This window comes from Paroedura picta, chromosome 4, assembly GCF_049243985.1.
Source record: "Paroedura picta isolate Pp20150507F chromosome 4, Ppicta_v3.0, whole genome shotgun sequence".
NCBI lineage: Eukaryota > Metazoa > Chordata > Lepidosauria > Squamata > Gekkonidae > Paroedura > Paroedura picta.
In genome coordinates, this window is record NC_135372.1 from 144,845,894 (window position 1) to 144,860,432 (window position 14,539).

Below are 14,539 nucleotides of genomic sequence, written 5' to 3' on the forward strand. Positions count from 1 at the left end.
TGGTGTAAACGGCAGCCCTGACAGTGGTAGCCCCGGCTCCAAAGGCCCATTCCCAGGTCAGGATTCCTTCCATCCCGGCGGAAAGGAGGGTGGAGACGGCAGCCCTGACGGTGGTAGCCCCGGCTCCAAAGGCCCATTCCCAGGTCAGGATTCCTCCCATCCCGGCGGAAAGGACGGTGTAAACGGCAGCCCTGACGGTGGTAGCCCCGGTTCCAAAGGCCCATTCCCAGGGCTGGATTCCTCCCTTCCCGGCGGAAAGGATGGTGTAAACGGCAGCCCTGACGGTGGTAGCTCCGGCTCCAAAGGCCCATTCCCAGGTCAGGATTCCTTCCATCCCGGCGGAAAGGAGGGTGGAGACGGCAGCCCTGACGGTGGTAGCCCCGGCTCTAAAGGCCCATTCCCAGGTCAGGATTCCTCCCTTCCCGGCGGAAAGGATGGTAGAGACGGCAGCCCTGACGGTGGTCGCCCCGGGTCTAAAGGCCCATTCCCAGGTCAGGATTCCTCCCATCCCGGCGGAAAGGATGGTAGAGACGGCAGCCCTGACGGTGGTCGCCCCGGGTCTAAAGGCCCATTCCCAGGTCAGGATTCCTCCCATCCCGGCGGAAAGGATGGTGTAAACGGCAGCCCTGACGGTGGTAGCCCCGGCTCCAAAAGCCCATTCCCAGGTCAGGATTCCTCCCATCCCGGCGGAAAGGAGGGTGGACACGGCACCCCTGACGGTAGTCGCCCCGGCTCCAAAGGCCCATTCCCAGGTCAGGATTCCTCCCATCCCGGCGGAAAGGAGGGTGGAGACGGCAGCCCTGACGGTGGTCGCCCCGGCTCCAAAGGCCCATTCCCAGGTCAGGATTCCTCCCTTCCCGGCGGAAAGGATGGTGTAAACGGCAGCCCTGATGGTGGTAGCCCCGGCTCTAAAGGCCCATTCCCAGGTCAGGATTCCTCCCATCCCGGCGGAAAGGATGGTAGAGACGGCAGCCCTGACGGTGGTCGCCCCGGCTCCAAAGGCCCATTCCCAGGTCAGGATGTCTCACATCCCGGCGGAAAGGAGGTTGTAAACGGCAGCCCTGACGGTGGTCGCCCCGGCTCCAAAGGCCCATTCCCAGGTCAGGATTCTTCCCTTCCCGGAGGAAAGGATGGTGGAGACGGCAGCCCTGACAGTGGTAGCCCCGGCTCCAAAGGCCCATTCCCAGGTCAGGATTCCTCCCTTCCCGGAGGAAAGGATGGTGGAGACGGCAGCCCTGACGGTGGTCGCCCAGACTCTAAAGGCCCATTCCCAGGTCAGGATTCCTCCCTTCCCGGCGGAAAGGAGGGTGGAGACGGCAGCCCTGACGGTGCTAGCCCCGGCACCAAAGGCCCATTCCCAGGTCAGGATTCCTCCCTTCCCGGCGGAAAGGAGGGTGGAGACGGCAGCCCTGACGGTGGTAGCCCCGGCTCCAAAGGCCCATTCACAGGTCAGGATTCTTCCCTTCCCGGCGGAAAGGAGGGTGGAGACGGCAGCCCTGACGGTAGTAGCCCCGGCTCCAAAGGCCCATTCCCAGGTCAGGATTCCTCCCATCCCGGCGGAAAGGATGCCGAATACATGAGACCTGACGGTAGTCTCCCAGGCTCTAAAGGCCCATGGCCAGGTCAGGATTCCTCCCATCCCGGCGGAAAGGATGCCGAATATTTGAAACCTGAGGGTGGTCTCCCAGGCTCTAAAGGCCCATGGCCAGGTCAGGATTCCTCCCATCCCGGCGGAACGGATGCCGAATATTTGAAACCTGAAGGTAGTCTCCCAGGCTCTAAAGGCCCATGGCCAGATCAGGATTCCTCCCATCCCGGCGGAACGGATGCCGAATATTTGAAACCTGACGGTAGTCTCCCAGGCTCTAAAGGCCCATGGCCAGGTCAGGATTCCTCCCATCCCGGCGGAACGGATGCCGAATATTTGAAACCTGACGGTAGTCTCCCAGGCTCAAAAGGCCCATTCCCAGGTCAGGATTCCTCCCATCCCGGCGGAACGGATGCCGAATATTTGAAACCTGACGGTAGTCTCCCAGGCTCTAAAGGCCCATTCCCAGGTCAGGATTCCTCCCATCCCGGCGGAACGGATGCCGAATATTTGAAACCTGACGGTAGTCTCCCAGGCTCTAAAGGCCCATGGCCAGATCAGGATTCCTCTCATCCCGGCGGAACGGATGCCGAATATTTGAAACCTGACGGTAGTCTCCCAGGCTCTAAAGGCCCATGGCCAGGTCAGGATTCCTCCCATCCCGGCGGAACGGATGCCGAATATTTGAAACCTGACGGTAGTCTCCCAGGCTCTAAAGGCCCATTCCCAGGTCAGGATTCCTCCCTTCCCGGCGGAAAGGAGGGTGGACACGGCAGCCCTGACGGTAGTAGCCCCGGCTCTAAAGGCCCATTCCCAGGTCAGGATTCCTCCCTTCCCGGCGGAAAGGATGGTGGAGACGGCAGCCCTGACGGTGGTAGCCCCGGCTCCAAAGGCCCATTCCCAGGGCAGGATTCCTCCCTTCCCGGCGGAAAGGATGGTGTAAACGGCAGCCCTGACGGTGGTCGCCCCGGCTCCAAAGGCCCATTCCCTGGTCAGGATTCCTCCCATCCCGGCGGAAAGGAGGGTGGAGACGGCAGCCCTGACGGTGGTAGCCCCGGCTCCAAAGGCCCATTCCCAGGTCAGGATTCCTCCCATCCCGGCGGAAAGGATGCCGAATACATGAGACCTGACGGTAGTCTCCCAGGCTCTAAAGGCCCATGGCCAGGTCAGGATTCCTCCCATCCCGGCGGAAAGGATGCCGAATATTTGAAACCTGATGGTGGTCTCCCAGGCTCTAAAGGCCCATGGCCAGGTCAGGATTCCTCCCATCCCGGCGGAACGGATGCCGAATATTTGAAACCTGACGGTAGTCTCCCAGGCTCTAAAGGCCCATGGCCAGATCAGGATTCCTCCCATCCCGGCGGAACGGATGCCGAATATTTGAAACCTGACGGTAGTCTCCCAGGCTCTAAAGGCCCATGGCCAGGTCAGGATTCCTCCCATCCCGGCGGAACGGATGCCGAATATTTGAAACCTGACGGTAGTCTCCCAGGCTCTAAAGGCCCATTCCCAGGTCAGGATTCCTCCCATCCCGGCGGAACGGATGCTGAATATTTGAAACCTGACGGTAGTCTCCCAGGCTCTAAAGGCCCATTCCCAGGTCAGGATTCCTCCCATCCCGGCGGAACGGATGCCGAATATTTGAAACCTGACGGTAGTCTCCCAGGCTCTAAAGGCCCATGGCCAGATCAGGATTCCTCCCATCCCGGCGGAACGGATGCCGAATATTTGAAACCTGACGGTAGTCTCCCAGGCTCTAAAGGCCCATGGCCAGGTCAGGATTCCTCCCATCACGGCGGAACGGATGCCGAATATTTGAAACCTGACGGTAGTCTCCCAGGCTCTAAAGGCCCATTCCCAGGTCAGGATTCCTCCCTTCCCGGCGGAAAGGAGGGTGGACACGGCAGCCCTGACGGTGGTAGCCCCGGCTCTAAAGGCCCATTCCCAGGTCAGGATTCCACCCTTCCCGGCGGAAAGGATGGTGGAGACGGCAGCCCTGACGGTGGTAGCCCCGGCTCCAAAGGCCCATTCCCAGGGCAGGATTCCTCCCTTCCCGGCGGAAAGGATGGTGTAAACGGCAGCCCTGACGGTGGTCGCCCCGGCTCCAAAGGCCCATTCCCAGGTCAGGATTCCTCCCATCCCGGCGGAAAGGAGGGTGGAGACGGCAGCCCTGACGGTGGTAGCCCCGGCTCCAAAGGCCCATTCCCAGGTCAGGATTCCTCCCATCCCGGCAGAAAGGATGCCGAATACATGAGACCTGACGGTAGTCTCCCAGGCTCTAAAGGCCCATGGCCAGGTCAGGATTCCTCCCATCCCGGCGGAACGGATGCCGAATATTTGAAACCTGAGGGTGGTCTCCCAGGCTCTAAAGGCCCATGGCCAGGTCAGGATTCCTCCCATCCCGGCGGAACGGATGCCGAATATTTGAAACCTGACGGTAGTCTCCCAGGCTCTAAAGGCCCATGGCCAGATCAGGATTCCTCCCATCCCGGCGGAACGGATGCCGAATATTTGAAACCTGACGGTAGTCTCCCAGGCTCTAAAGGCTCATGGCCAGGTCAGGATTCCTCCCATCCCGGCGGAACGGATGCCGAATATTTGAAACCTGACGGTAGTCTCCCAGGCTCTAAAGGCCCATTCCCAGGTCAGGATTCCTCCCATCCCGGCGGAACGGATGCCGAATATTTGAAACCTGACGGTAGTCTCCCAGGCTCTAAAGGCCCATTCCCAGGTCAGGATTCCTCCCATCCCGGCGGAACGGATGCCGAATATTTGAAACCTGACGGTAGTCTCCCAGGCTCTAAAGGCCCATTCCCAGGTCAGGATTCCTCTCATCCCGGCGGAACGGATGCCGAATATTTGAAACCTGACGGTAGTCTCCCAGGCTCTAAAGGCCCATTCCCAGGTCAGGATTCCTCCCATCCCGGCGGAACGGATGCCGAATATTTGAAACCTGACGGTAGTCTCCCAGGCTCTAAAGGCCCATTCCCAGGTCAGGATTCCTCCCTTCCCGGCGGAAAGGAGGGTGGACACGGCAGCCCTGACGGTGGTAGCCCCGGCTCTAAAGGCCCATTCCCAGGTCAGGATTCCTCCCTTCCCGGCGGAAAGGATGGTGGAGACGGCAGCCCTGACGGTGGTAGCCCCGCCTCCAAAGGCCCATTCCCAGGGCAGGATTCCTCCCTTCCCGGCGGAAAGGATGGTGTAAACGGCAGCCCTGACGGTGGTCGCCCCGGCTCCAAAGGCCCATTCCCAGGTCAGGATTCCTCCCATCCCGGCGGAAAGGAGGGTGGAGACGGCAGCCCTGACGGTGGTAGCCCCGGCTCCAAAGGCCCATTCCCAGGTCAGGATTCCTCCCATCCCGGCGGAAAGGATGCGGAATACATGAGACCTGACGGTAGTCTCCCAGGCTCTAAAGGCCCATGGCCAGGTCAGGATTCCTCCCATCCCGGCGGAAAGGATGCCGAATATTTGAAACCTGAGGGTGGTCTCCCAGGCTCTAAAGGCCCATGGCCAGGTCAGGATTCCTCCCATCCCGGCGGAACGGATGCCGAATATTTGAAACCTGACGGTAGTCTCCCAGGCTCTAAAGGCCCATGGCCAGATCAGGATTCCTCCCATCCCGGCGGAACGGATGCCGAATATTTGAAACCTGACGGTAGTCTCCCAGGCTCTAAAGGCCCATTCCCAGGTCAGGATTCCTCCCATCCCGGCGGAACGGATGCCGAATATTTGAAACCTGACGGTAGTCTCCCAGGCTCTAAAGGCCCATGGCCAGGTCAGGATTCCTCCCATCCCGGCGGAACGGATGCCGAATATTTGAAACCTGACGGTAGTCTCCCAGGCTCTAAAGGCCCATGGCCAGGTCAGGATTCCTCCCATCCCGGCGGAACGGATGCCGAATATTTGAAACCTGACGGTAGTCTCCCAGGCTCTAAAGGCCCATTCCCAGGTCAGGATTCCTCCCATCCCAGCGGAATGGATGCTGAAGTCTGGAGTCCTGCCGGTCGTCACCCTGGCCTCAAATGGCCCTTCCGCATTCAGGATCCCACCCTTCCCAGCAGAGCTGGTGGTGTTAGAAACCCTGACCGTCAGTCTCCGTATTCTGTTAATGTTCCTCAGGGTAGAAATGGAAAGGGGGCCTTCTCCGTTCCTCAGGTCTTTCCTATTTCTGATCTTGACCCTTCAAGAGTAGATCAGCACTCTCTTGGAAGAAAGAGGTTATTCTTTCCATTTTCAAGACTTCAAAAGCCAGATGGCGGTTTTTGGTACAGGAACCAAGATGGTTTCCCTGTGAGAACCAATGGAATTAGGAGATTCCCTAGTACTGATCTCTCAGGCCAGTCTCTGCCTTTCATTCCTCCTACAGGGAATGGACAGTGGGCGCTTTCCCCAAGGGTTATCTCTATTCCAGGAGGTAATCGGAACGGTAATTATTTGGCTCAGAAGCAGGGGGAAGCTGGACGTTTTCATGGACTTTTAACCCAATATGGCCCCCTTTTTGGCAGAGAACATTTCCCTGGATCTCCAGGAAAGGGTCCGAATTGGTCTAGTGGTAAAGGTCACCTTGTGGGAAAGGTCATCAATGGGTCTTATTATGGAGGTAGTGCTGGTATGGGTGGTGGTAATTTTGGAAGTCACCTGAGTGGAGCAGGTAGCAGTCTCCCAGGCAGCTGGGGTGTGCCATCCACGGACCATCAACCTGGGCTTCAAGGTGGCCTTCCATCGGGACGTTATCTTCCAAATGAAAGCAGGACTGCCCTAAGCCCCAATGGACACAGGGACCCCAACAGCCCACTTCTTGGAGTTCCCACGGCGAAAAGAATGTTTTGGTCCCTTCCTCCTTCGGTCATGGTTCGACTCAGCGCAGGAAACATTTACCAGTGTAAGTTACTGATTTCCTTTACTTATGCATTTGTATCCTGCTTTTCTCTTCGCCCCATGCAAGAAATCGCTGCAGGGGTAAACTGCCTCTGCTTCTCACTGGCCTTGAAAGCCCCGCCCCGGGCCTGAATTCGGAAACGAATTCGATGGCCCCACGTGTGCCCCAGCTCGGTAACGTCAATCCTTTATTTGATTCCTTCCAGGTTTCGAGGACCAGCTCAAAGGAGGCATCCCCGGCCTGATACGGAAGCAGGAAGCCCAGGCTCTGCTTAGGAACTTCGCAGGGGCTCTCTCCGAGGGTGCTCAGGGAGGGAAGGAGCATTTCCTCCGTGTTTTGCAGGATAAAAACGGAGTCTTCCAAAACATCAACCAGGGCAGAGGGTTGTCTTTGCACAAGTCTCCAGATTGGGTGGGAGGGAGAAACGTCATGGGAACGGTCCCTGCTACCCCAGGCGAGACGGCAGCCCAAGGGGGTGGGTACGGACAGGGGTTCTTTGGGAATCTAGCTCAGGGAAGAGGGCTGTTTGGGAGGAGACTTCTGCTGGGGCCTCTCCGAGGGAGAAGAGACTTAAATGACGTGTCGAGCACAACCACAAGCCTGGGTGGAGATGATCAAGTGGGCAAAACCAGCACTCCAAGAGCAGGATCAGCAGAAGATGCCAGAATCTTGGAGAGGGCCGACAGAATCTCTGACCCTCTACCGGCAGCTCTTGCTGGATTTCTTCAGCTGGCATCTGAGCACGCAGATTTGGTTCACAGCCTACCTGGAAGCATCACCAAGTAAGTAAAGCAGAGACACATCTCCCAAGGGGCCACGTAGAATGTGGAGCTCCAAGAGGGGTTGCAGGCGGTCAACAGGGCCATCTTGAACTGCAGCACAAGCCCAAGAGCTCCAGGAACGGATGTCTAAGCACGGGAAGCAAAACTGGGAAGAGACTCAAGGCATGTGGGAAGCATAAACCCTCTTGGGGGAAAAACACCTGAAAGAGGATTCTGAATACAATGGGAAATTCCCTAAAAGTGGAAATTGAGATGGGAGGTTGTGTTAGTCTGTCTGTAGCAGTAAAGGTAAAGGTGGCCCCTGTGCAAGCACCAGGTCATGTCTGACCCCTGGGGTGACGCCCTCCAGCGTTTTCATGGCAGACTCAATACGGGGTGGTTTGCCAGTGCCTTCCCCAGTCATTACCGTTTACCCCCCAGCAAGCAAGCTGGGTACTCATTTTACCGACCTCGGAAGGATGGAAGGCTGAGTCGACCTTGAGCCGGCTGCTGGGATCGAACTCCCAGCCTCATGGGCAGAGCTTTCAGACTGCATGTCTGCTGCCTTACCACTCTGCGCCACAAGAGGCTCTGTCTGTAGGAAAGAGCAAAAATCCAGTCGCATCTTAAAGACTAACACAATTTGTGGCAGGGGAGGAGGTTTTGTGAGAACCTGCTCTGAAGAAGGGAGCAGGCTCCTACCATGACACACATTGTGCTAGTCTAAGGTGGCACTGGACTCTGGCTCTTTTTCACACCTAAAAGTCTTATGCACAAAAAGGCTTCTTTTTCTCCTTTTAACTGGAGCAGTTCCTCAATGGAACAGGCTTCCTCAGGAGGGGGTGGCTTCTCCTCCAGGCCAGGCTAGAATCTGGAGATTTTTTTTGGGGGGGGGGATCATGTGGGCATGAAACTGGGGTCACTGTGGGTGGGCAGGTAGTTGTGAGTTCCTGCATTCTGCAGAGGGTTGGACTAGATGAACCTGGAGGTCCCTTCCCACTCTAGGATTCTAGGATTCTCTGTTCCTCCATATGCATCCAGCTGGGTGACCTTGGGCTAGTCCCAGTCCTGTTAGAACTGTTCTCACAGTGCTGTTCTCTTAGAGCTCTGTCAGCCCACCTCCCTCACAGGGTGTCTGTTTTGGGGAGAGGAAGGGAAGGTGATTGGAAGCCGCTTTGAGACTCCTAAGGATAGAGAAAAGTGGTGTACAAAAACCAGCTCTTCTTCTCATTCCAGATGGGCCACTGGTCTGATCCAGAAGGGCTCTTCTGATGTTCTTAACTTTTGCTTATTCAGAAAAATTACACGCTGCTCTTCCCCTTCGAAAGTCTGTAGACCTCCTTTAGGGGCTTCTGTTGGCATCCAGCTTTCTTGGTGTATAGAGGAATTTAGCCTTGGAGCAGGAAAGCCCCCAATACTGTTGTCCCCATCACCCCCACCCCTCTCCAATTCTGCAGAGTGGAAGTTGTGGAAATCAGCCCCCCCGTGATTCGACGAGAGGTGGCCCAAGGCGTCTGGAAGTCCCAGTTCCGAGTCACACTCAAAGGACAGAGGTAAGATTTCCCATGGAGCTGCACACCTCTCCTCGTTACCTGAAAGGTTTTGCCGGCATGTGGCCGGCAGCTATAGTCCATTTCATCACAGAGAGTTGGACAGTTTCCCTCTGCTAAAGGAGGAAGACTTCCCCCCCCCCTCCAGGTGGTTACCAGTCTGTATGGTGTTCCCACGTCCCCTTCAAGCCCTGCAGCCTCTTCGTGGTATCCTTGAGGTTTCAGAGACACTGTCCTGGGTGTGGCCATGGCGTTTTCTGACAGCACCAGCAGTTGCGGGATGTGGTCCCTTTGAAAGCCCTCTCCTTGCTTGCTCTTACCTGCTCATCTGCTCCCTTGTTTTTCTTGGCTGGATTGGCCCCCTCCTCGTAAGGGGCAAACAAAATGCTCTCTTGGGGCCGTGCTCCATGGCCTGCCCAGTCCAGCATGCGTCATTCCTCTCCTCTCCTGCTCAACCTAGTTTCCTTTTTTGACCAAGTAACAGGTTTGCTGGATCGGGGAAATTCAGTTGATGTCGTTTACTTGGATTTTAGTAAAGCTTTTGATAAGGTTCCCCATGATGTTCTGATGGATAAGTTTGTTATGGATCATACAGTGTAAAATTTACAAGACCACAACAAAGACAGCTAAGCAGCAAGAGGATTTATTTAGGATACATGTTTGCAAGCATGGAGAGAAAGCTAATTGGTGCATTCTCTGAAGTCTGCATCAGTGCAGCTCATTTTTAAGACCTTGATACGTCATCATGAGGTATCCTGACGCTCAGTCCCTCACTGTCCCTTTGACCAATCTGGTCAACGACGAAGGGCGTACAATCTGACCTATCACGGATGGCTATATATCTTATTACAATTTTCTCGCTCTTTGTTTCAAATAATACATTCCTTTATATGGAGGGATGCTACATTCAGGAGCTATCTGCTTTTGACAAACTCAAGGTTTTGAGAGACAAAGAAATAACTATACACATAGTGCCACAATGAACTCAAGATACATTCTGCCTGACCTAAAAATAAACCATAGACAGACTGTGTCTAAAGTGTGTTCCACAAATCTGTATTTGTGTTCTCAATTGTGTTCCACAAATCTATATAATCTATATCAATTCCCCCCTTTTATTTTTTTAACTCTTCTTTGTGGAACACATTAACATTTTTTCTTCTATCATGGTTTCTCCTTCAGTTGCATCTGTGTTAGAGAGTGGTTTGTATTCTTACAGGGCTAATATTTTGGCCTCTGTTTGTCTGGAGATTATTCTGCACATACCACCACCACACACATTATTTGCAGCAAGCAAATAATTTAAAGCCAAGCGATTTTGATAAATTGCTCTGTTAAACTTAATTTGCTTTTATGTTATTAGGTTTAAAACCTTTGCAGTTTAAGTGGCCCATGAATTGAGCTTTGTCTTTCTTAGACTTTGGATTACTCCTTTTAGGCCTTTAAATTCAGTATTCATAGAATCATAGAATCATAGAGTTGGAAGGGGCCATACAGGCCATCTAGTCCAACCCCCTGCTCAACGCAGGATCAGTCCAAATCATCCTAAAGCATCCAAGAAAAGTGTGTATCCAACCTTTGCTTGAAGACTGCCAGTAAGGGGGAGCTCACCACCTCCCCAGGCAGCCCATTCCACTGCTGAACTACTCTGACTGTTAAATTTTTCCCCTGATATCTAGCCTATATCGTTGTACTTGTAGTTTAAACCCATTACTACGTGTCCTCTCCTCTGCAGCTAAGGGAACCAGCATCCTGCCCTCCTCCAAGTGACAACCTTTCAGATACTTAAAGAGGGCTATCATGTCTCCTCTCAATCTCCTTTTCTCCAGGCTGAACATTCCCAAGTCCCTCAACCTATCTTCATAGGGCTTGGTCCCTTGGCCCCAGATCATCTGTCCCACCAGAGAGGTGTATCCAAAGAAAGTACAAAATAATTGTTTTTATATATATATATATATCTTTGTATGTTTTACCCAACCTTTTGCATCTCCCATATATTTATCATTGTGTATGTATGTCAATTCCCATGTTAATTCTTTATATATTCATCCACCTCCATTCAAGTTAGAAACAGGGGCATCCAGGTAATTATAGTTCTGTTAATCAGTGTTCCCCATTGAGTTTTGCGTATCTCAAGCCAATACCTTTTGGGGCTTGATGTCTGGGCTATAACAGAAAATCTGGAAATTTCCCTGGAATCTAGAATATAGTGTTCTATTATTCACTAAAGGGGGAGGTACACTGATAGTGTTATATACAAAAGGATTTATAGGATCTGGTTGATTTGCTTGTAATCTTATGGAAAATAGTATCAGATATCCCAAAAAGTACCACCTAGGGTAAAACAAATTTCTAATTTGTTTGCTTTCATTGTGTATGTTCCTGTAAACATAAAATCTTACCTGCCACTTCTGGTGAAGATTAGTGTTTAAAGAAAGAAAAACAACCCTTCCCCAATAAGCGTAAATAGCTGGGTCTCTCTTGTAGTCTTTCTAGATTTTCCCAAAATAGAAAGAACATAAGGTACCCTCCTAAATCAATTATAGCCCATAAAGAAATGATAAATAAACAATTTTCAAAAGCTCCTGCAAAGATAACATAATAAGTCTCTGGGTCCCAAATAGGATCATCCCCTTGATGACTCCTCATGAGTTCTGTGTTACTTGACTGAAACGTAGTTCTGGAGATGGGTGGTTTCTGTTGTTTATAATTCCTGCCATCCCAAGTTTGCACTAGCACATGCGTTAAAGTTTTTATTAGGCAGCAATTTGTTCTTCAGCCTCAAAAGATATTGCAGTAGCTCACATACGGTAAAATGGACCCATTGTCTCAGGAATCTATTTTGACACTCATTATCACCAGTCAACAATATTTGGAAAGGAATTTCCACTTCATCATCAGTTTTAATAATCTGGTTTCTCAGGACTTCATCCATATTTGGTTACCTGGTTAAGAAATAAACTGGAAAGTCATAGGGCAAAAGTCAATTTATAATTAACTGTGTCCTAGATCTTTAAAGAATTCTTGACAAATCCCCTAGTAATTTCCAATTGTTTTTCACGCTCACACACACCTAAGCTGACAAGAGCTATGGAAAGCTCATATTATTTTCTCTAAGGGAAATATTACTCATTTTCCCTTTGAGTTATTAACATAGAATCATAAAATCACAGAACAATAAAACCATAAAATCACATAATTAGATGGGACCTCCTGGATCATCCAGTCCAACTCCCTTGTTAGAATGTTTTTGCCACATTTAACTTCAATCCAAACATTTAGCTTCAATCCAAACATCCCCTCACAAGAGATGACTGAGGAATAGTTCGGCCCACTCTGCTTTCTGGGAAATGAAGCTATTGACAAAACAAGTCAAGAAATTATTAAAGTTTACATTTTTAACAGAGTTAGTCTTTCAGCAGATTTATTAACACCTAAAACATTTAATACTATTTATCTATCTATTATCTCACCTCTGTTCCAATATAATATATCTAACCACATCCTAAATTACTGTTTCTTTTTATGTATAGACTTGAAGAACTCAGAGCAGAATAAAACAAAACAAACCCATACCTTATAGGTATAATTTTTACCAGCCAGTGTCTAGATCCAAACACCATCCATTTTCTCTCTCCTCCTGTTTTATTAATCTTTCTTTATAATTAGTGAGGTACACTTTATGCCTAATTTAAGGCACTTAAAATCATTTTGTTGCCTTGCATTCTGGTTTCTTTTGGCCTTTTTCGGTCTGGTGCCTGGTGTTGGCCCTTACTCAGATCATGGCCACTTCTTCAAGGTGTTCCATAGCCTGGAATAACTTTTAACAAAATCTTGATACATTAATTCAGCCTCATTTGATGTGAGGGACCCCTTTTGCTATAAGTTTTCATTTGAACTTATTAACCCATGTCCATACTTTGAGTCTATATAAATATTTTTCTTCTTACCTTTTTCTCAGGTGTAAGGCTTATATGAGAGCCTAAACCTCTGTGGTCTCAGCTGATCATGCAGGTGGGAGAGGGCTGACTTCCAGAATGTCATTGCTTGTGACAACATCATAGTCTGTGATCCACTCTCCATTTCTTTAGATCCAGCCTGATCTTGGTGTTCACATCAATCCTATACCATCTTAATTAGGGGTCAGTTCTGTCTCCAAGGAAAACAGTGTGGCTGGGTTTAGCCAGTTGTTACAGCAAGATACTTTCATACAGTCTCGAATTGATTAATCACTGCCATATGGACAGTAGACATGGAGGGGCTGTTCCAAGATACTTCTGAGTCTTCTCCATCAAAGTAACTGCAATGGCCCTTGAATCTTGAGGCCATCCTCTAGCCATGAGGTTTATCTTGACTAGCAGGTCCAGTCTTATCATCAGAACTAGGGTTGCCAGGATTACCAGTCAGATCCTTGGCTCCAGGGAGACCAGGTTCACCTGGGCATCCAGCTTCACCGGGAGATCCTTTGGATCCAGCAGGGCCAAGAGATCCATGTTCACCAGAGGGATCCTTGAGGCCAGCAATGACATTGAGCCAGGGGAACCACAGCCTCTGGGAACATCATGTTTGCCAGCTGGTCCAGGCAATCCCATCACACCAGCCTGACCTCTTGCACCACGAGGAACAGCAGGTCTAGTGCATCCATCTGCTTGGAAAAGCAAGCAATAGGTTGCGCCTTACCTTTCCATGGGTGAGTCCAGAGTCCTGCAGCATTGCTTTGGTGTTTATAGACAAACAATAAGAAAATCTGGTGGGCTCCGGGTTGGTGCTTGTTATAAATCTCTTGTTTCAGTTTTTTTAAAGGTTTTGATTTCTTCTGGATTCCTCACAAGGTTTTCTTGTGTTTCTGTAACACACTTAACATAAAGCAGTCTGGCCTTTCCTTTAAAATCATAAAATCTCTTTTGTTTCACAATTTTTTTAAAACAAACTTACAGTTGCTTGAATGCTGGAATCACATATTTTGTAGACAAAACCTTTTTCCATGGGTCCTGTTTCTGTAAACAGCTGCTCAAAAATAAATTGAAAATCAACAAATCCTTGGGACAACATGGTCTACCTGTTGTAAATCTTGATACCTGTTCATTAGGTATTTCCATCTGAAAGCAAACAGTTTCTTGAAACAAGATTGTGTAAGAGAGAATGAGAAAAACGCTCCCCTGGGATTTTGGTTTCCAGGCAGGTGGTTTGAAAAATATATGGATCTGACAAATTAATATTACCTTAGCTCTGAGATTCTACACCAGTCTATACATTACCTGTATTTCTTTTATACAATGATCAATATTGGAACATTATAAAATAAGATTAGGAGGCTCTTTCTATCCAAATGTTACGAGCCCAAGCTCCTATATACCTGGTAACAAGCCCAATCCTCTCTTCAAAGACATACAATTCTAACCATTTCCCTTTTCTCTCACTGGCCTTCCTTGTCTTCTTCTTCTCAAACTTTCTTATCTACATACAATAACCCATCTCTCCTTTTCAGAGTTACCCCCTTTAGTAAAAATACATAAGCATGCAATTTACTCAATAAATCTTTTCCAATCAGCACCAAAGAACAGTCAGGTATCAGCAGGAACGAACAATTTATTTCATTCTCCCAGAAATCTACACTGTCCAGGGTTACCTCCAACCCTCAATACTAACATCTTGACTCCCACAAACCTCTTTCCATTTTCCCTCTGCCTGTTTTCCAGCTCTGCCTGTTTTCCAGCCTGTTTTCCCTTCAACCAATATAACTCAGTTTATCAAGACCCAT

At 50.5% G+C, this 14,539-nt stretch overlaps 1 protein-coding gene across 1 annotated transcript in view; it reads left to right on the plus strand.

Moving 5' to 3' along the window:
* Positions 1-14,539, plus strand: part of LOC143836693 (uncharacterized) — a 34,402-nt gene that overhangs the window by 5,395 nt on the left and 14,468 nt on the right. The window contains exons 3-4 of the mRNA XM_077336237.1: positions 6,673-7,249; positions 8,686-8,781. Coding sequence (XP_077192352.1) covers positions 6,673-7,249; positions 8,686-8,781 — 673 coding nt within the window. The remainder of the gene's footprint in view (positions 1-6,672; positions 7,250-8,685; positions 8,782-14,539) is intronic.